This window comes from Oryzias latipes, chromosome 7 (genome assembly GCF_053564925.1).
Source record: "Oryzias latipes strain Hd-rR chromosome 7, Olatipes_Hd-rR_3.1".
NCBI classification, from domain to species: domain Eukaryota; kingdom Metazoa; phylum Chordata; class Actinopteri; order Beloniformes; family Adrianichthyidae; genus Oryzias; species Oryzias latipes.
Window position 1 is genome coordinate 11,511,754 of NC_136243.1, and position 21,813 is coordinate 11,533,566.

At 39.2% G+C, this 21,813-nt stretch overlaps 1 protein-coding gene across 1 annotated transcript in view; it reads right to left on the bottom strand.

The window, feature by feature from the left end:
• The window catches only part of LOC101161224 (uncharacterized), a 51,560-nt gene that overhangs the window by 16,803 nt on the left and 12,944 nt on the right, over positions 1 to 21,813 (bottom strand). Inside the window, exons 4-9 of the mRNA XM_078950221.1 lie at positions 17,185 to 17,274; positions 11,683 to 11,739; positions 11,273 to 11,374; positions 8,096 to 8,107; positions 5,145 to 5,147; positions 3,799 to 3,885 (exon numbers count right to left, since the gene is read on the bottom strand). Coding sequence (XP_078806347.1) covers positions 3,799 to 3,885; positions 5,145 to 5,147; positions 8,096 to 8,107; positions 11,273 to 11,374; positions 11,683 to 11,739; positions 17,185 to 17,274 — 351 coding nt within the window. The remainder of the gene's footprint in view (positions 1 to 3,798; positions 3,886 to 5,144; positions 5,148 to 8,095; positions 8,108 to 11,272; positions 11,375 to 11,682; positions 11,740 to 17,184; positions 17,275 to 21,813) is intronic.

Here is a 21,813-nt window from a genome sequence, read left to right on the forward strand (position 1 = left end):
ACATAATTGCGTGGTAATTCGGTGAAAATTGCATGGCTGTGAACTGGTGCATGCTCGCACATAAGACGCAGTGTTTTGGGAAACAATTAACATGACATGACGTGATTTATTAGCTGCGGAACCCCACGGCCTCACTGGACGCGCTGCCACTTTGCAATTTGCACAGCTGGATCTCCACAGAGATCCTATGGGAGCGTCTCGGCAGCGAGGTACCATGCCCACCACGGCGCCAAAACAGCTACTCACGTGCTGCAAGAGAAAAGAAAACAGGAAAATCCCACATGAAGGCTCTGGGTCAACAGCAAAACACTTAAGAGCTAGTCTGCTGATCTGACATTACACGTTTAGACATGTTCATTTGACTTTGATGAAGACTGCAAGCTTCAAAAACCTGCGTAAAAGGTACGAAATTTGTAAAAGTTCATCATTTCATAATCATAAGACTTTTTTCTGTAGAGTGTTGGATTAGGAAAATAAAAGTGTGAAACAGGTATGATTTAAAAAACAAGCTAAACTAATCATGTTTAAAAGAATTTTAAGAAGTCATAATGTAACGTATTTTCCACGGGATTACAAAGGCCGTGTCACACAGCCACTATGCACAATTTGGGCATATTAAACGAATGAAAATTGGTTATACGTGAATGTTGAAAAAGTGAGAAAAGTTGTGGTCTTTAGGTGAATTTTTCACAAATGTCTTACAAATGAACCACGTTAAAACCAAGGAAGTACAAAAAAAGCATGACAAGAACACGTAAATCTACGCAAAAGCCAAATCTGGCTCAAAATCCGTTTGTCAGTTACATAATTTTAACGTGACATGTGCGTGATATAACGTGATAAAAAAGTTATACATCGGTGATACATGCGTGAAAAGTCAGTTCGACATATATGGAACGGTCGTGGAAAGCCACAAATCTGCATATGAATCTAGCAAAAATCACCCACAATTGTGTAAGAATTACATAATAATTGCATATAATCTACATAAAATACTCACAGACTGCGTAATTCTCAACCGAACAAAGATTTGAACAGCTTAAAATCGCATTTCTGTAAAGACCCGTCAGCCGAAACCCTTGATGGACATCGACGAATGACGAATGCAAGAAACGCTTATGAATGACGTACATCACGCATGTATCACGAAAGACGGAAATTCATACGTGGAAAATGCACAAAACGAATTTAAAATGAGTAAGCCAGAATTAATCCATGTAGAAAGCCCTCTTGATTGTACGGCGCAGTCATATTTTGAAAAAACGCAGGGTTTTAAGTCGCTTTATAGTGCAGAAAATTCTGGTATAGCTAAAAACTTTTGAGAGTTTTATTTTGAACATCTTTTTTCACTGTAACTACTTTTTCTTGCAAGGTAGGACTGTATGTACATTAGGGAATTAGAAGCATGTCCTAAAGCTAATTATTCTTTATTTATTGTATTTTTTAAACATAAAGTTATAATTTATTTCAAATTTCTAAAGTTGTTTTTGTAGTGAAGGTCAAACATTAGTTGATTGTATAACAACAGTAAAAATAGCAATTATTGAAAAAAATAATGTGGAAAACATATGTATTGTTTATTTTTTATTTAATTTATTATTATCATTTTTAAACTTGTTCTGACCAACAACTGAGCAAACAGATGAGAGCTGAAGGCCTCTTGCTTTGGACAGGTTTTAGTATTACAAAACAAGGTTATGAATCTTTGGATAACCAGAGTGTAAATTTCTATAAACCCCTTTTTGTTTATATATATATATATATATTTATTTTTATTTTTTTAAGGGGAGGCAGAGGGGAAAAATGTGAGGAGGGGGGTAACGGAAACATAAAAGAAGAGAGAGGGGGAGGAAGTGAGGGGATACAAGAGCCGAGTTGCTAATTTGAATGGGTTATTATGTAACCCTTGTGTTATCCTGGGCACTTTAACATTGGGAGTTGGGTCATGTAGACCCACTAGACCAGGGGTCGGGAACCTATGGCTCGCGAGCCATATATGGCTCTTTTGATGGTCACATGTGGCTCGCAGACAAATCTTTAATTATAGTTTTTTTTTTTCATTAGACCAGTCCTTCTCGGGCGCGATGCGATGCCAGAGGCGCGCAGTAGTAGCGGTGCTTAGAGAGAGAAATCTGCGCCAGCGCTATCAGTTACTATTATCTATTATTTCACAGAGTTTGTACCAGCTGGAAACCTGTGAATTGCCGTGCCTAAAACTACACGCTCCTGTCTCTGAGAAAGAGCGCGCAGTTGCGGGGACGGGATGTGTGAGGAAGAAAGCAGAGGGTGCGGGTGAGGGGTTGTGGGGACAGGCAGCAGGTGAATCGCGCAGGGAATGTAAATACGTAAAACCCGCTGCCCGTCACTCACTGCAGCGTGTGAGTGTGTGTTTGGCTCCACGTCTGCATGTGATCAGTCTGTCGCACATTTAAAGAACATTCAGACCTACGATCACGTTTAAAGTCTCAACGCCTGCATGAAGCAGAAACTCACCAAGTAAACCAGACTAGACCATCAGCAAAACTACCACGAGAAATACTCATCATTTATTAGCAACAGAATAACAATGTTATTAAAAAGAATCCACAGACTTATTGTACTTTAAAAATGTTGAAATTAAATCAAATGTACACATTCATTTGTATATTTAGTTTTAAACATATTGTCGCGGACTGAGTTGGATGGCTGTTGGGCCGCGTTAAAAGTTCTGGAGTTCATTGAACGCGTCAAGCAGAGATCTGATTGGCCCTCAGTTCTGTCGCTCAGCCTGTTGTTAGGTAGTTTGGACCAATGGGGTTCAGCTATGGGCCGAATAAGGGAAATGGGAGGGCTGCAGCGGGAGCAGGGGAATATAAAGTTGGGAGAAGCGCTCTCGTGTCGGCGGGAGAGATTCAGGAGTTGCTGAATTAATTGTACGGCGTTTGTTGCGGTCTGCAGTAATCGGAATAAAGAACTTTAAAAGAGGTTAAGTCTCCGTGCCTCAGTGTGGGAAAGGGACACTACATTATTGTATGGCTCTTTCGAAATTACATTTCAAAATATGTGGCATTTATGGCTCTCTTGGCCAAAAAGGTTCCCGACCCCTGCACTAGACAGTGCTCTGAACCTTTTTTCTTCAATGATTTGTGATCTGTGGATTACATGAAATCTTTCCACCTTTATCCACCTTTGTCATGATAGGGAGAACACGTCAATGTAAGGGTGGGGTCATCTAAGATAGCACAAGGGTTAAGCTGTGTAAAATTTACAGGTTTGCCCCTTTTTTACCCCTGCAGCCAGCCCGTACCTGCCCCTTAAGGGCAATTATGACAAAGGCCTAACTGATCTTCAACTGCTGTAACAATTTTTTCATTTTCCAGACATGTTTCATGGTGGTTTCCAGTTCTCTTGTGGCAGTTTTACTGTCTAGCTCCAGCATCAGTGTAACGTATTCACCGATGCATTTAATAAGACCTGCTTCATCCTCGTGCAAGGTCACGAGGGTTGCTGGAGCCTATCCTAGCACAGGTGAGAACATCAAGTTATCTGAGGTATATTTTGACATTTTTTACACTTTATCACAAATTTAGCTATTTTTAATGAAGTTTATTAGATATGTAAAAGGAATTATTAAAATTATAACTTATTTCATACTCATTTTAGAAGAATTTAAGCTTCTTTTCTTTTTTTAGGACTAATAAGTTTCTTTCTGAGTTCATTATAGTCATGAATGATGCATCTTTTAACTTTTTAAAGTTTTTTTCTTAAGCCTATTAAAGTCTTCTTTATATTTGGCCTAAATGTGAAGAGAAAACTCACTGATTTCAAGTTGACATCGGCTCCGGCGTCAGCCACCAACGTCATCATGTCCTCGTTGCCATGTTTGGCGGCCCAGTGCAGAGCAGTCTGTTAGCAATGAAGGGAGAAGGCGTTGGTCCTAAACTATTCACAAACTCCTACTGGTTGTCTGAGGGGAGGAGGGATGGGATGGTTTCCTGCCATCTAACAGAGCCTAATTACAAAACAACACCGCTCTGTGCCCATAGTTAGAGGTGGAGGGGTGGAGGGGGAGGCTCAACCGCCTGTCGAGCGGAAAAGATTGATGATGTTGGTGTGACCTGCAGAGGGGAGACCCACCCAGACACCCGCGCTACACTGTCAGCTCACGTCAGGGAGGGAAGCGGCGGCCCCCGTCGCCCAACGCCACTCATGCATCTACGTGGAGACACCAGCAAACCACCTCCACCTGTCCCCCCCCAGCTAAGTCTTCAACAGCTTTATTACGGACTGTGGCAACAGGTGAATGTGTGGATGTGATTGCATCTGCGCCCTCACATGACACGACAAATCAAGCCAGACCCATTTCTGGATTACTGCAGACGATGGATGAATCGAAAATCTACGACCTGCAGGTTTTACTGAGAAACGATGACATCACAAATGCTAGGAGGCTAAACTTGTCCCACTTACTATGTTAGCATTAAATAAAGATTTGAAATGATCTTTAGTTAAACAATGTTATTTCTATTCATGCTATCAATCTTCATTTCTTTATTTGGTTTAATAGGAAAATAAAAAAATAAGATCATAAAAACCTAGCTTTCTGTGTAAAAAAAAAAAAAAAAGGCCCAAGATGCAACAAACCTCATCTTTAAGGAGCGTTTGTATTTCAGGTGTCTCACCTATTGCTGCTCCGGAACAAAGTCTATTTTCTAAAAGAAAATGGAGGCCTCGCCTGGTTTACTGATGGAAACAGAAACAACTCCATCAGGCCAACGAGGAAGAGACAGGCATCTACGTCAGGGAGACAGATAGTGATGGATGGTGTCTGGCTGGAGTATCTCCACCTCTTTGGTCCTGTCCTCCGTCACATCTGAAGACAGACCGGACAAAAGGCTGCCTGACAGGCGACTCGGGCGGCCTCTCAGCAGGCAAGAGTGATGGACGAGGCTGAACAGGATGCAGCTTCTCTTGTTTCTGTCCTGACCCTCCGCCCTCGCCTCCACCTGTCCAAGCGCTCATGGGGGAGGACTCATGCCCCGCCAGGAGCTCCCCAGTGAGGGAAGTGATGTCTAAACAGAGCTGACCCTGACAGGAGGGACATAGCCCTGTCTGTCCTGCATGTGGAGAAAGATGGAGGAGTGATGGGTGAATGATGTACTTACAAACTGCTTGGCAGAGGAAGTCAGTCGTAGCGGGGATGGGGGGGCGCACAAGGAAAAGAAAAGAGAAGGAGGCTGGTGTGAGAGGCGTTGGGTTTGAGTGACATTACCCGTGTTGCATCGTTTCAATACAGTTGTCAAAGTCAAAGTAAACTTTATGGTCAATCTCTATGATGTTTTGACATACATGGAAATTGAAATTCCATTTCTCTTCAAACTCCAGTCTGAACGGGGAATCTTACTTCAAAAATACAAAATAAAATACAATAAGACAAAAAAAAAATAAAGTGACAAAAAAATATATATATGTATCAGTTAGCGGTCTTGGAATTTTTCTCTTTTGTTTTTTTATCGCACATTGTGTTCTGTGTCCTGATTGGCTGTAGACTTATTCTCTCAGTGTAGCATCTCCATTACAGAGAGCGTACAGTTGTCAAATTAACGCACATTTTTCGGTTGCCATTGGATCTTAGTTTTCGTTTTTTACTACAGGATTTTTGTGAGAGTTTAAACAAGACTGAAAAGTGTAAAAATGTTCATGTCTGTCTGAGAAAATGTAAACAGTGTGTAGTGAGGAGTTTTACAGCCTTAAAACATTGTAAAAACTAAGACAACTACAGTATTTTTCGCACTTCATTTTTTGTACTAAAAATTCTTAATTTAAAAAAAAAAAACAACCCTCCACATTTTGCACGCATGAAATATCGGTCTTACGTGATGTGCAGAAGTGCGTTCATGATTCGTCGATGTGCGCAGATGTTCGTCGAGGGTTTCGACCGACAGGTCTTTACATTTATTCGGTTTTGAGCTATTCAAAATGTTTGATTGGTTGAGAATCACACAGTTTCTCCGTATTTTACGTAGTTTATATGCAATTATTACGTAAATCTTACGCAATTTTGGGACATTTTTCAAGATGCATACGCAACTTTGTGGCTTTCCACAACCGTTCCACATATGTTCAACTGACTCACGCATGTACCACCAATGTATACCTTTTATATGGCGCACACGGTGAAAACATCATGTTCAAACTATGTAATTGACCCATACATTTTGGGTCTTTTACGTTGTTTACGTGGTTTTGACATAGTTAATTCCAGATACATCTGTGAAAATTCCACGTAAAGACCACAACTTTTATATATCTTGCCATATCTCCACCAATTTTCATCTACGCAATATGCGTAAAACGTACGTAGTGGCTGTGTGATACGGCCTTTATACAAGCATTGATACTGGTTGTGCTCACTGAGGTCGACGCAATCTTAAGAAGTACACAGCGCTTTGTCAAAATGTCAGTCTGATTATTTATGAGTTGCAAACGAGGTTGGGTGTTATTGCAAACATTCTAACGCAGCTAATATGCAGAGGTGTCAGACTGTGTTCTTTTTCTGCTTGTTACTAACAAGGTTGGGCGTTAGCGTAGTCACAGTAACTCTTGTTTTAGCTGTGTTAATCTCTTTTTTCATGAGTTGCAAAAAAGTTTGGGTGTTTTGTAAATATGCTAATGCAGCTAACATGTAGCGGTATCAGACTGTGTTTTGTTTTACATGTAGCCAACAAGGTTGGTAGTTAGCGTGGTTACTGATCAATTTAGAACGTCGTATTGTAAGTATTGTAAACATGCAAACAAAACTAACATTATGTGATTTTTTTACGTGTTACTAACAAGCTTTGGAGTTAATGATATAAGCTTAGCGCGGCTAACGTGTAGCGCGTTAAAAACAAGTACTATAGTTACTGTGAACGCGGTTAATAAAGCCTAATGGACTTCTCTCTGACTCTTTTGTCTCACTTAAAGTGTCTCATGATTCGGTACTCCTTATTTATGACCTAAATTAAAAAAGATACCATTCATTGACGGTACGCCTCATAATCTGGTGCGTCCTAATATGGTGCAGATTTTACAAATTATTTTTAAGACGTAATTCCTGAGGGACTACTGTATTTACAACTTTAAATCTTTGGTAGGCAGAGGAAGTACTCCAGTGCTGCTAGGAAGATGGATAATCCCTTCAGTCCAGGTCAAACACCAGATTTAAAGCCCATCATCTGGTACGCTAGGATCAACTTCTGCAAAATCAAGGGATGGGTATCGAACCCTTACAGCTCCCACTTTTTCAGTTTTTTCAAAAAAAGGCCTGGCCTCTTCTTCATAAACGCAGGTCGAAGTCTGAAAACATCAAAGAGGCCTGAGGAGGGTTTAGCACCTTCCCAGGGACACAGCAGCATTGTTCTACAATTAATCCCAGGCCGCTCTATAACTTTCAGATTATCTTTAAGTGGGTGAAGTCTTTGTGGCGCATTAAGACTCTCCTTAATCTCCATCCCCCCCTTTCCTCATCTCCTTGCACTTCAATGGCGGCCGTGTTATCTTGTCCGGGTGGAGATGGCAGAGGCTTAGGGCTACTCTTAGAAGGTGGTCTGCTGCGGCCACAGGACAGTGTGAGAACTGTGACACAGGGGAGGGACAACAAACATCAGCTCAAATCTCTTAAGCGCACACAGAGACAAATAAAAGGATTTGGGTTGTCAGGAGGGGCGCAGGAGCTAAAAAGCTATCTTTCATAATCCTTTTGATGGTGGACCTTTGAAATGCACGATCTGGATGTTTTAACACGGGTTTCTCGGAAGACTATTTAGGGGAAGAATCCGGCACAATGGGCCGGTGGAAGTTACAGAAGCAAAATGCGGCTGCCAGAGAGAGGGAATCGCGCTTGACGGCCGGACAACCTTGGGGCCGAACGTTCGAGGAGAAGCCATCCATCTGGCTGGGTGCTATCTGCAAACAAAGCTGAGAGAGAAGAAGTATGACTGATGGAACTTACCCCCTGAGAAGTGGTTATCGCCACAGTCAGGAGCCATCATGTGTGAAAACAGCAGAGAGAAAAGGGTCGGGTCAGGTCACAGATTGTAACTGCAACATGGTAAAAAAATCATGAAATACTCACCGAGGTGAAGTCCTGGTTTCATTGCACCAAGATGCATATGGAAGTAGAAAGTCACATGTTAGCCATGTGACATCTCTAAACCCACAGAAACATGTACAGTTTTAAAGTGTATTCAAATATTCTATAGAATGAGGATGCCACAACAAAAAGTATCTGTAAAATAATTATAGAAAAATGATCAAACACTCCAACATAACCATCAAAGGCTAAACTTAAATGTTAAAAATAAAAATGATCATAAATATATAGTATGCTTCACAATGGAAGAAACAGTCAGAGATGCTCACAAGTCCAAGATGGTCTCAAGCTTTGAAACTGGTTGTTAAAACAAATATTTTATTGTAGTAAATTGTCAGTAAACTACTTTCAAACAACTTGTGTGGGGACAGAAACAGGAAGTTGGTGTTTCTGCATTCCTAATGGAAAACCTTTTACAAAAAGAGCTTGATTTTTAGACGTGACAACCTGGTGGGTAAAATTTAACTAATGAACTTTGTAAACAAGTCCCAAACATCAAGTCTCAAATCCTTGAGTTGCGACTCGTGTCTCAAATCTTTGCCTGTCACCCACCTTTGGAAACAGTAAATCAACCATGAAATGAATGGTTATTTTAAGTTAAAAAAAAAAAGCTAAATCAGAAAAAGTTACTTTGAATGAAGTATATTTATTTTAATATATTTGAAATTATATTAAAAGAAAACGAAAAACTTAAGGTTGGAACTTATCAACACATTCTCTTCTTCCACTTGAAATGTCAATTTTTTTATCATTTATCAACTGAAATTAATGTATTTATATTTTTGTTAAATTTGATTCTTTACGTATTTACTTCTCCTTCACATGAAGAAAATTGTAGTTTATCAGAACTTAAATCCAACATGGGTTCAGTTTTTGCTTTTTGATTGTCTGTTATTCACTTTCCCCACAATTTGGTTTAAATCTCCATTTTTGAGTCATGGTTTTGTTTTGATATATGATTTGTGTTTCACAAAAGAACATCAAAAGACTAAAAACTTAAGAAAAACCTGAAGAAAAATCTTAAGAAGTGGACTTACTCTAATCCTGGTGTAAAACAATAAAGTATTCAAGCCTTCTTTATTTTGGTGCAACACACGTTTGACACTGTCAACATCAACCTAATGGTTTGGAATCAGGATGCAAAGATATACTTTTCCCACAATTCAGTTTAATTGTGTAAAATACAGTTCGATTTTAAAGGGCCCATATTGTGCCATTCTTAAGCCTTGTATAGTAAACTAAATCCATATATATGATGAGTCTCACAAAACAGGCAGACGGCTGGTTCTAACTGCAGCCGGTTTATTAGCTCAGCCGAAAGTCCACAAAGCTAAATCAGGGTCAGGCAGGCAGGGGTCAATAAGAGCATGGGAGCATCAGAGAGGAAACGAGAGTAGTCAGGATCCAGACGAGAGTCGGAGCAGGCGGCAGGTAAATAGAGTCAGAGACAAAACAGGGTCAGGAAATCAGAAGATCAAGGCCGGGATATAACGCTCGGTAAAGCAGGCAGAGTGGAACAATCCATACTTCACACTGAGTGAGGCTCAGTACAGTGCTTAAGCGTACTGTGAGTGATTACAAATGAAAGTCGGGTGTGTGGCATCCAGGAACTGTCCACTGGGGTTGCTGGGAGATGAAGTGCATTTAAATCTCAAGGAGACGGTTTTTCCGGTGACCAGAGGGGGAGACAGAGCTCTGACTTCTGACATTAATATTTTACCTTTGGCACACTAAAGAACAGATTTTTTTATGAAATTATAGTTATTTAGTTCTTTTCCAACCCCAAAAGTAAGCCCCCCCCCCCCCGATCTTTATGGCACCACCTTTTGCTCCGCCCATTTCATGACATCATTCCAAAGTCGGCCTCAGCAGCGTTTCTGCGTTGTTTCTCCCACGAAAGCAAACAACATCCTGACTTTTGCAAGGATGGATGTGCATTTATGTGTTTAGCCCAGTGTTTTTCAACCTTTTTTGAGCCACGGCACACTTTAACCTTGACAAAAATCCCGCGGCACACATTTTTTTAAATGTCAGAATTTACCACTGTACTGAGAAATGCTGTGCATTGCTTATTAGTAGTTTGCAGCTAGCTACAATAGCTAGCCAGCTAGCTTTTGCAACTAGCTACAATGCATTGACTGTATAAGACAGATCTGGACTGAGTGCTTGTGACATCAACCATGAAAAACGGCTTACTTCCAGCTCCAGCAAAATAAAGCCAATTCAGACTCCGTTTTTCTGCGATATGGACGTCGCCATGTTGGAGCCGGACGACAGTGATGGTTGGTCCGAGTCAACATACATTTTTATGGCAACTCTTGTCGCCAATCAGGAGTGAGCTTGTTGGAAGACCACACCCCTACCACTGAAAGCAGCTCGGGAATAATCTGTCAATCAAACGTTTGAGGTGGGGTGCCAGCAGGCACCACATGCTTTTACTGAGGCATCTGATTGGTCATTTTTTAACTTGAATAACTTAAGATAAAGAAAAAATATTATCAAAAACAAAATTGGATTAGCAAGAATATATAGAAACAAATGATTAGAGCAAGAATGGTTATTCTGAGATACAGAATGATAGAGTAACAGCTGTTTATTTCTCTATAGAGGTCTATGGGATTTTGGCTTCTTGGGACCAGCAGGTACTTCCTGTTTGGAACGTGAGGGGGGAGGGGTCACTCAGTCCAGTTCTCATTTAGAGTCAATGCTACAATGCAAAACAAAACAAAAAAACAAGCAGAGCAAACACAGAAACACTGAAGTAGCTTAACATAAAGCTTGTTTTGAAATGAGGTCCTTCATTAGCTGATGTCTGAAGTTAGACTAAATTCAAATGCTTCTGTTTTGTCATTTGTACTGTCAGAACAGTTTTGTTTGTTTGTTTGCTTTTTGCATGTTGTGTAGCGCCTTGAGAAAACCTAGGTTGTGAACTGGCACTTTATAAATAAACTGAAATGAAGTGAACTGCTTGACCGGATCATCTTCCCAACTCAGTCTCATTTGGATTCCTTTTTGGAACATGACATAATGGAAACCAGCAGTTGATGATGTTTCCCATCATACTTTGTGGTTTTACTTCTCTCATGCATAACAACTAAAAATAACAGTTACAATCAAGTGAAATAGTTGGATAATAGACGGACTAGAACACGATGCTACCTTCTTGTTTGCCAGAGAAGGGTCCTGCACGAGCAGCTTCAAGAGTTCAGGGACTCGAGCACTGGCCGCAGAGTAGATCCACTCTTTCTCTGTAGGATCCAGCTGGAACACAAGCACACATCCTGCTGTGGCCTCAAACCCGAAATCCAGTTCCTACCAGCTGGAGAGGGTCACAGCTAACTGACACAATGCGGGAAACACCCCTGATGACGCTCCACTGAGCTTAAAAGTTGCCTTTTTCCTATTTGTTTAACAGGGGAAGACACTATAGTCTATAAGTGTGAGACCCAACACATAAAGGTCGTGTTCTCTAGAGAAGACAAAGTCAATCTTTACATTCTAGACATCTAAAATGCTCTAACCCCTCTGTAAAAAATTAACAAAGTGGAAAAAAGTTGAAGAGGACTTACTGCGACAGAAGCGGAGCCCATGCTGCCCGTGCTCTCCTCGTCATGCTCCGACTCGGACTGAGACACACACAAAAAAAAAAACAACAAACGGCTATCGCTCAGAGGTGACGAAGCGCTGCGCTTTGATACTCGCTAAGTGTCCCCTATCACCAGGCTTCCACATCACAGGACACAAACAGACGCTTTCACACACGGGTCACACACTACTGTGATGCCTTCCAGCTGACGCGTCGCGACCAAAGGGCGTCAGACACATACAGGAATAACAAGACCGAGGTGATACTTTAACACAAAAAGGGTTAATTAATAACAATCCAATTCACAGGTAACCAAAAAGAAACCTGCTTCTGCAACACTTTAGGTCAGACTTAAAGGAGAAACAGCGTAGGAAACTCATTTGGTCGATTTATGAGATGATAGAATTGTTTAGTCCTTTCAAGATCACACAGCATGTTCAAACAGTCGGCCCTTTCATGTTTGAAATTGGAGATACTTTTCCTGTCTGACGTGTAGATTTGGTGAAAAAACACAATAACAGACACAGAAGACAGGACAACACTGTGGACTAAAGAGAGACTGCATGTACTCCAGGGAAGGCCTAAGGAGGAATTTTTATTCCTATCTCCTGCTAGTCTATAGCCTTTTATAGTAAACTATATCCATGAATATTATAATTACCTTTGGCACACAAAAGAACACTTTAAAAAAAAAAAATTAGCTATTTTCCTGAGTTCTTTCCAACCAAGTAAGACGACTTGATGTCTGAGGCTCCGCCTTTCGCTTCTTATGGGTGCCGCCCATTTCATGGCGTTAACCTAGACCCAGTTTATATAGTGAGGAATGAATGTTAAAATCCACTTAAAAGCTCAAAAAAGTGATTTTGCATGATGAAAGCCCTTTAAAGTCCCCACTCCAGCTATATTTTTTTTATTTTGTAAAATTGTTTCCACTTTTAATTATGATGATGCAGTTTTTAGCTAAGATACAAAAAGCCTGTGTTATTTTTTAAGACATATTTGAACAGAAACTGGTTTTGTTTGGGCTGTTTACTATACAAGGCTACCATGTTTTACATGTTTTTCTCTTTTATGTTTTTTAACCTGCAAAGCACCTTGTGGCTATATATGAAACTTATCTGTACCTACCTTCAGTAGAACAGCCAGGGCTCATTAGAAAATTCGCTTTTGGACTGTTGGTGCAGAAGTTAGCCAAGCTAATTTCCCAGCATGCCTTCGTTGAAACTCTCTCCCGCTAGATACCAGCAGCTGACAAGCCCAAGCTAACGTTAGCGTAGCAAAAAAACAGCGGTAAGTAGCCGTACAGAGCCAGACGACAGCTCCGAGGATGAAAATGAAAACATATGTGGATCTATTTGTCTGCTGGTGGAGGATTTAGAATTGGAGCGGAAAAGCCACACTTGGGAGCTGTGTTTCCAAACATCCGACTTTCGTCTGTTCCTGATCCAAATCATTTTGAATAAAGAAATACCCAGGAAGGCAGCTTTAATCTAAAAATTTTATCCATGTCCTCCGTTATGAATAAATGCTACAAGAACGTGTTAAAAACACCAAAAACACAATTTTCATTAGAGTGGGTCTTTAAGAAAATTATTATTGTTATTCTTGGCTTTTTTCTTAATTTCTTTCATTTTTTGGATGTTTTATGACTTAAATAACTGGAGCCAGGTCATCTGCAGGTGTTTTTTTTGTTTGTTTTTTACACAACCAATTAACCCCATTGTAAAATGTTAAAATGTAACCGAAATAGTTATTCTCACTATCAAGTTTGAAAAATGTTTACACCTCATTGTTTGTTCGTTTTATTTGACTTAGAAATTGGATCCAACAAGGCTCTGACATCTTGATTGATTTATGATTCCCGAATCGTTAGCTCTGAAACAACCTAATTTGTTCAATAATTGTCCTTTCTTCTTTAAGATGGCGACTTTGAAGATCCACTTTGGAGAAAATTTTGTTTTTGGTGTTTTTAACATGTTCATGTGGCTTTTTTTTTTTATGATGGAGGACATATATGAAGAAAACTAAACTCAAACTGCACTTCTGATTATTTCTTTATTATCATTTTAAATCAGGAGCAGAAAGAAAAATGCAGTATGAAAAAGATCGCATTTGTGGCATAAAAAATATTCTACTAAACTACTACTGCTGCTCTGCAACTCCATTGGCTCACACCCTCGAAGGCCATTATCCTGCTTATACCATGGTCCCTTCAACCAGTTTTTAGTACATAATTTATGTTCTTATTTTGGTTTGAATCGCTTTTTTCACAAAAAGCAGACTATTTGTTAAATGGTGCCGTGGCAACGCGCCGCTTAGTTTTTACTGGGACCGACCTCATCTGTAGAGGCAAAGGAAAGTTATATTTCTGCTGATCGTCACGATGGGTTAAATCAAGCCTATTCAGAGGGAAAGTTCACCTCTCACTGCCTGTTTTTTTCCAGATGATGAAGCAGAAGCTAAATTTTTTTAGCTAAAGCTAAAAACCATCAGTTTTTTACTAAACAAGCATATTTCCTATGTCATGAATGTGTTCCTTTTTTTAAAAATCTTTTTTTTTTTCATCGGCTCCGGATTCACAATGATTTTGAATAAAGAAATTCCCAGAAATGCAGTTTTATTATTAATTTTCTTTATAAAAATCCTCCATCGAGAGAAAAATACGAGAAAACTTGATTTTCACTGAAGTGCAGCTTTAAAATCTTTTTGTAGCAATAAATGCGAGTCATATTTTTGCAGTCATGCAATCTGTATGGTGTATTAATGAAGCCAAAAAATGAATAATTGATTTGGAATCATTTCAAATCCAGCACTTTCCTGTGTTGTGTTGCAACGACACTAAATTAATTCCTTTTTCTGTTACCTTTTCTTTATAAAATGCCAAATAAAGCTTGATAAACATGAGTCATTTTCATACAACCAAATCCAAATAGTTGACTCTAAATCTGCGTTTTGTATAGCGTGTGACAAAAACTGCAATTTTTTCTAAAAAATGATTTCGGCACATCATGATGACGTCTCAGAAGACACAGTTTATCAGCAAAGTAAACAGTCTCCTAGTGTGTGCTTTTCAAAAACCTATCCGTGTTGTATTGTGACTAATACCAAAGAGAAGCAAACTAAATCTGACCTGAGTGTTCTAATGACAGACTTTAGCATATTTCATCTGTCCAGGGGCCACAGAGAGGATCTCCACCTCCTTTCCTGGGGGGGAATCTCCACCTCTTCAATGGGAACAAATGGTCATTATCTTTATAATGAGGTCAACCATGTTTCTGCTTAGCATAACAACAGTAAGCTTAATTTCAATGCAGTAACTCCACCAGTTAGTCCTCCTACTGAATTAACATGCCTGCAGCTCGCAAATACAGGTAATTTACTTGGCGCCCCCTTGTGGGTAAGAGAAGGAAAAAGCTCCATACCAACAAGAGGTCACCATTTTCCTTATGATTTCTTTTTTTTTTTTTCAAATAAGTGTACCATGTAGCAAACTTTTGTTAGCGTCTACTTTACAGTTAAAACAGAAATAGAGAATTTCTTTTTTACAACTTGAATGACAAAACAGAGAACTATCAAAAGTTCTACCGTCAGACAGTTGTAAGCTTTTCTGTAGGCATCACTCTAACTGTCTGAATATATCAGCCAACAAAAAAATACGGAAAAAGTCAGCAATTTATATTTGAGAATGCAAAAATAATCGGTTCATTTTCGATAGTTTCTAACTGTTCTATTTATTTGTTTTAATACACCTAGATACTACCTTTAGAATTAGGGACATTAGAGATCACTTTACAAAAAAAACAAAAACAATTACTGTTCAAGATTCGCCTTAAAATTTATAGAAAATTTGATTTCATTTCTGTTAAATCTGTCACATATGAACACATTAACAGTGGGTTACTCTGTTTCATTTAGAAAAAGACTTGAAATTTTCAGGTTTTCTTTGCTTGGGTTGGAATTGGCCTTAAGACCGTTCCTCCACAGCAGACCAAACTACCTTGAGCTGTTCTGGCATAACAGCAGCTGCTTTTTGAGAGCAATAAAACACTAACTAACCAAGCAAAAGAGCACAAAAAGCAGCTCTGTAACTATCATAAGTGCCTTGACCTTGAACACCAGGTCTATAAAAAATAAATCAATTTATTCTGGATTTGGGACTTTTAGATTTAAAGCATGCAATTGGCACTGGTAAGTACTAATCGGCTCATTTAAACAATTTCATTTTCAGGCCTTTAGCCAAATGCGGCCCATCAAACTATTTAATTTGTCCGGCCAAACTGAAATGAACTATTATTATTGGGTTTTAATTCCGGTAGTTCTGGTGTCTCCCCATAGATGGTGACGGTTAAACGCTGAGAAAGCGGTTGTTTTTCTGATATTCATGTGTTTTCCGAGTTGGACAGTCATTTCTCCGATGACTCCAACATCACATGAACGCAGCATTTGTCTAAGTTTGTGTTTTTCCCTGTGGTGAAACTTTTTATTCCTTTTTTTGTCCCGGGGTAAAAAGTTTGCCCACCCTGAACAAACAGTTGTGTCATTACCCAGTTTTCATATTAAAGAAGCGTTAATATTCAGGGTTTTTTTGGGGGGTTGTTTTGACCAATTTAGGAACTACTTGCAAGAAAATTCCCGTTAGCATTCATGCACATTGTTGTAGGTACATTTTTAGCTAGCTGCTAGCAGTCGATGGCATTTTTTGGAGGCATTGTTTAGTTATTATCTTTTTTGTTTCTTTTTTAACATTTGTACTTTCTTTTACTAGTCCAGCACATAAATGCACAAAATTATCATTTAACAGTAATGCATATTTTCCAGGTAATTTATTTATTTAGCTAACAATTAGCAGTTTATGTGTCTTTGTCTCTTTTTTTTAGAAGTATTATTATTTTATTTTTATTTTTTTCAACTTTTGAACTTTCTTTTACTAATTTAGGTTATAATTACAAAAAATGACCATTTAACAGCTTTGCATGCTTTTCAGGTCTTTAGCTAGCAGCTAGCAGTTGTTAGAATATGGCTCATTTTGAGGGTAATTTTTTAACAAATTTAAAGCCTCTTTTACCAATTTAGGATCTAAAAAAATCAAATTAATTTGGAAGTTTGGCAGTTCTTCAAAGCTTCTTTAGAAAAAACACTAAACTAAAGAGTAAAAAGCCGTTTGAAAGCAAATGCCTGTCCCTAGTCTCACTCAGGATCCTGTCCCACAGCCTTGCTGGATGTTTTTTTTTTTTTCACCAGCAAGGCGTGTCCTGGTGGATTTGTAACAAAGGTGCATCCTTTGTATTTGGAGCAAGGGTATTATAAGTGGTGCAACTTTGTTCTGCTAGGACACAGTAAGCAGCCAAGACAGGAAAGAGTTGATGTATTGATGCTTTTATGATTGATTCAGATAAATATTTGTGGAAGACCGTTGCTCATTGTGTAAACGTTGTGCCAGGCGGCGCTAGCGCAAACATGGCTCGAGAATCAGCCAAACCTGCACCTTTGATCCAGAATCGGAGCCGAGCTCATCCTCCCCGTTGTGTTGGTCTCCTCCCTGTTGAGGGTGCTGCACGGATGCCCGCCGCTCGTCCTACGCAAACGCACAAAAACAAGCTGTTAAGTCGCCTTCTGTGGGGCGTGATCCCAGAGCTAACTCCACATGTTTGACTTGTATCTTTCTATCCTACACCATCTGGTTGGGAAGAGTCCATATCTGCTTTAAAGCTGGTTTGAGCCATGACTATAGATGATTTATTAAATATGAAACAGTTTCTAACACGTGTTGTATTATATCACCGTAATCCTTTAACCCTTGTGCTATCTTGGATGACCCCACCCTTACATTGACGTGTTCTCCCTACCATGACAAAGGTGGATAAAGGTGGAAAGATTTCATGTAATCCATGGACACCAGTGAAGATCACAAATCATTGAAGAAAAAAGGTTCAGAGCACTGTCTAGTGCAGGGGTCACCAACCTTTTTGAGACCGAGGGCTATTTCATGGGCAGTAAGTGGTATGAAGGGCGCCACTAAAAACCTCCTACCCCCCCCCCAAAAAAAAAACAAAAAACAAAAACAAAACACAATTTGAGGACTTCCTTTAAAAGCTAAACTTTTAAACCTTTAAAAACTTTAACTTAATTTTAACTTTTTAAACATAAATGTGAATAAAAACAGACAGGAATATTAATCCAGAATAATAAATATATTCTGTCAAATTATGCAAATATGAACAAACAAAGCCAGGATATAATAATAATTAGAAATAATAAATCAAATTATTCCGTTTTCTTTGCTCTTTTGTCATTTTCTTAGAGCTCAACTCCTGACATCATTTTTTAGCAATAAGTTCATTTCTGCTTGGTGTGTGATGATCTGTGTGTGCCTCTGGTCCTGTGTGTGTGTTTTTGGTCCTGTGTGTGTCTTTGTGAAATGTATCAGAGGGATTTGATTATTTAAAAACCTGTTATTGTGAAAATCATGTTTAGGTCTCATAAAACATTAAAAACTAAATCATAGAGCTCATCACTGGGATTACTCCAAAAATATTTGGCATTTTTATAATTTTGTGCAACACCAACATTAAAAATCCTCCAAAATCCTCAATACTTTCATAAACAAATTATTTATTGTTTATTCATGGTCTGAAAAAAATGCAGCTGTTTTCCAGCCTGCATTACCTGCTGTCTTTATTTATAAGTAACTATCACCAACTAAACAACCGCAAAAATAAATTTATATGGAAAATACAGACAAGTATTGAAAATGTCCGCAATAATTAGTAAAGAATGACATTATTAGAATGAGCTGAGTCATTTAAGCTACCCCATGATCCAGGTGTAGCGCAATGGTCTCCATGCGACGTTTCACCTCGCAAGCTGCGCCCACTACCCCTCCCCTTCTCCTCCTCACACACACACACGCGCCTTTTTCTCAAAGGCGGGAACGCCGATTCGTAAGTTTCAGGCCGTTCCATACTCTGCCATATATTTCACAATAGCAGAACTAAAGTGCATCAATTACCAATAGCAAGCACTGAATCACTACCCTCTAATATCCAGGCCGGTACCGTTGCGCTCAAGTCTTGATTCACTATCTTCTTACTTAGAAGCAGCTCCACTGGACATGTCTGAATCAGCTACCTGTGCCTCATGCAAAGCACAACCCCCGTTTGTCAAAAATGACACTCACATAAGTTAGCGGACAATCATATCTGTCTGTTTATTTTGAACACCCCCACTGCCAGCCAAACAGCATTAACCTCAATTCTGCTCACAGCTCCCTCACTTATGGTGAGCAATTTAACACACCAAGATTCCCCACTTCCCATGAGTCAAGCTGAAGGCGGGGCTAACCCCCAGATCACCACAATATATTGATTTGCTATATGAGCAGTGCTATTTTTGGAGCATTCCCGTTAAATTATATTTAGCCTTCCAATCATTTTTTTACATTCTCGCTTTAACTGGGACAGTGATCTTTGTGTCTTTTGTGGAAATGATCTAGAAACGGTGAAATGGTTGTCTTTTCTTCGAATGTTTGCATGTAAAAAAAGTTTTGGTCTTCTTTTCATAATTGGCTTAAAGCCAAAGATATCATCATTAACCCTTTAAATTGGAATATAATTAAAATTTGATTACAATTAATTGACAAAAATCTGGACTTTCTGATTAATGTACTGATTGTAATTTCAAAGCATTTTATTCATACTTGTAAATTCTTAAAAGTAAAACCTCACATTAATGGATGTCTCAACCTAATCTCTAAATCTTTACATTACATGAATCACAAGAACGCCCAGATATTGTGTAATTTATTTGATCTATTTAAACTTTTGTAATAGACCCTTACTTTATTATTTTTTAAGTTATATTTGTTTGTTTTTTTGTCTACCTTTATCTCAGAATTGATATTGTTGTCATTGATAGACACAGTGGCGGTTCTACACTAACTTACTCCCTGGGCGAGTAACCCCACCAGCGCCCCCCCCCCCCCCCCACACACACACACACATACAAAATTTGACAACATCCTGCTGTGTTCCCTATCTTCTATTTAGCCATTTTACACAAAAAATGCATGAATTTTCTAGACTCGTATTACAGGGGGGTCAAACTCAGTCACACAGGGGCCTAAGTTAAAAACACGCTTAAGGTTTTGGGCCGAAGAAGATAAATGTTTACTGAACACACTAAAGCTAAACTTTTAAACCTTTTAAACTGAACTTTTTGAACATAAATATGAATAAAAACAGGAACACAAGTTAAACCTTAAATAAGTTGTAATATTTTGTTCTCCATATAAATATATTCTGTCAAAATTATACAAATATGAACATGCTGCAGGACAAAAAGCAAAGAAAGCCTGGAAATATTAATAAAAAATTATATCAAATAATTCCATTTTTTTTGCTCTTTCATCATTTTTTAGAGAAATTTTTTTAGAGCTGGACTCCTGCTTCATTTTTCGCTATAATTTCTTAATGTGTGACGTCCTGTGTGTGTCTTTGTGAAGCATATCAGAGGGATTAGATCTAAAAAATAAAACTTATTGTGATTAATATGTTTAGGTCTTATAAAACATTAAAGACTAAATCTTAGAACTCATCAGTGGGAGTTATCTCCAAAAATATTTGGCATTTCCCTAAATTTGTGCAACACCAACAGCAGAAATCCTCCAAAAAACCTCAATCCATAAAAAATGGTCTGATCTCATCCCCCCTCCCCCTCCCCTTCCCTCTGACACACGCGGCTCCGTCTCTATGACGGGAGGCGCAGCTGCGGCTCAGAGTTGATTGTCAGATAGAAAATGACTCCCAATCACCTGTTAGTGTGATTCACCCAGCCACCGGCGAGCTGCGCTCCCCTCTCGAGTTTTTTGACTTATGTTCCAAAGACTACCGCAAAGAGGTGTGGCCGCAAGCGTCTTGCAGCAGAGGGCGGTGGTCACGTGCGCATCGGGTCTGCTGTGTCGGAGCAAAGAATTGTGGGAAATAATCTCCATTGCCTGCTTTTTTCGAAATTGGGTTGAGCACGGGTGTTTGTTCTGCCTATTTCCTTTTCATGTGCCTGTTTTACGTTGTTTCACTCTGAGGTATTCTTTTTTTTTTTTTTTTTTTTTTGCACCATAAGTGTGAAGAGCAATTAGGAGGAAGACATTCTTAAGAGTCTGATGTGTCAAACTTAAAGCATCAAGTGTCGGCTGCTGAAGCAATTTCAAATTAAAAGCTCCAAACTTCCTCTTTGACTATAGTATGTAGCACATTACGTGTAACGCCTCAGGCACGGCAAATGCCGCCCCCTATGAAGTGCCGCCCTGGGCGACCGCCCACATCGCCCATATCAAAAACCGCCACTGGATAGACATGCCGTGGTTGTTTGTTGAATATTTGCTTCAATTAAAAAAAAAAAAAACAATTGGGGTGCATTCCCTGCGGGCGCCACAAGGGGTGCTCGCGGGCGCACTGGCGCCCGCGGGCACAGGGTTGGTGACCCCTGGTCTAGTGGGTCTAGATGACCCAACTCCCAATGTTAAAGTGCCTAGGATAGCAAAAAGGTTAACAGAAGAGCTGTCACTGGCGACATCTTAATAACACACACTCTTAAAGAATCAAACCTTTATGCGATCAAAAGGAATCAGTTGACTGATGTTGATCAATTAAAAAGTCGATGATTTATGTTAAGAACTTCATTAGTGTTGCATATCAACACAAAAATGCTTTTGTCCGCTTCAGAATCCAAGGAGAATTGAAAAGTCAAAGAGTTACGGTAGTGGAAAGACTGTCAACAGCAGAGCTGAAGCTCCGCCCTTCATGGCTAGGATAGCACAAGGGATAAAGGTTTGAACTTTGAGAGTTTAAAGAAGATAGAAAAGTGTAAAAATGTTCATGTCTGTCTGAGAAAAGTGTTCAAAGTGCGTAGCGAGGAGTTTTCCTGCCATAAACATCTGTAATCCTTCTCTGCGGATTTCATCAATCACAGGTTATTTTTAGAAGGTAAAGAAGGTAACACTGTACTGGTGAAGAGGTAATGCAGTCCAGCTGCAGCAGAAGACAAAAAAATTGACTTTTTTTTCTTTCTCACTGGATGAGAAACAGACGTAAATAAAACTGCTCAGTTTTATTTGTGA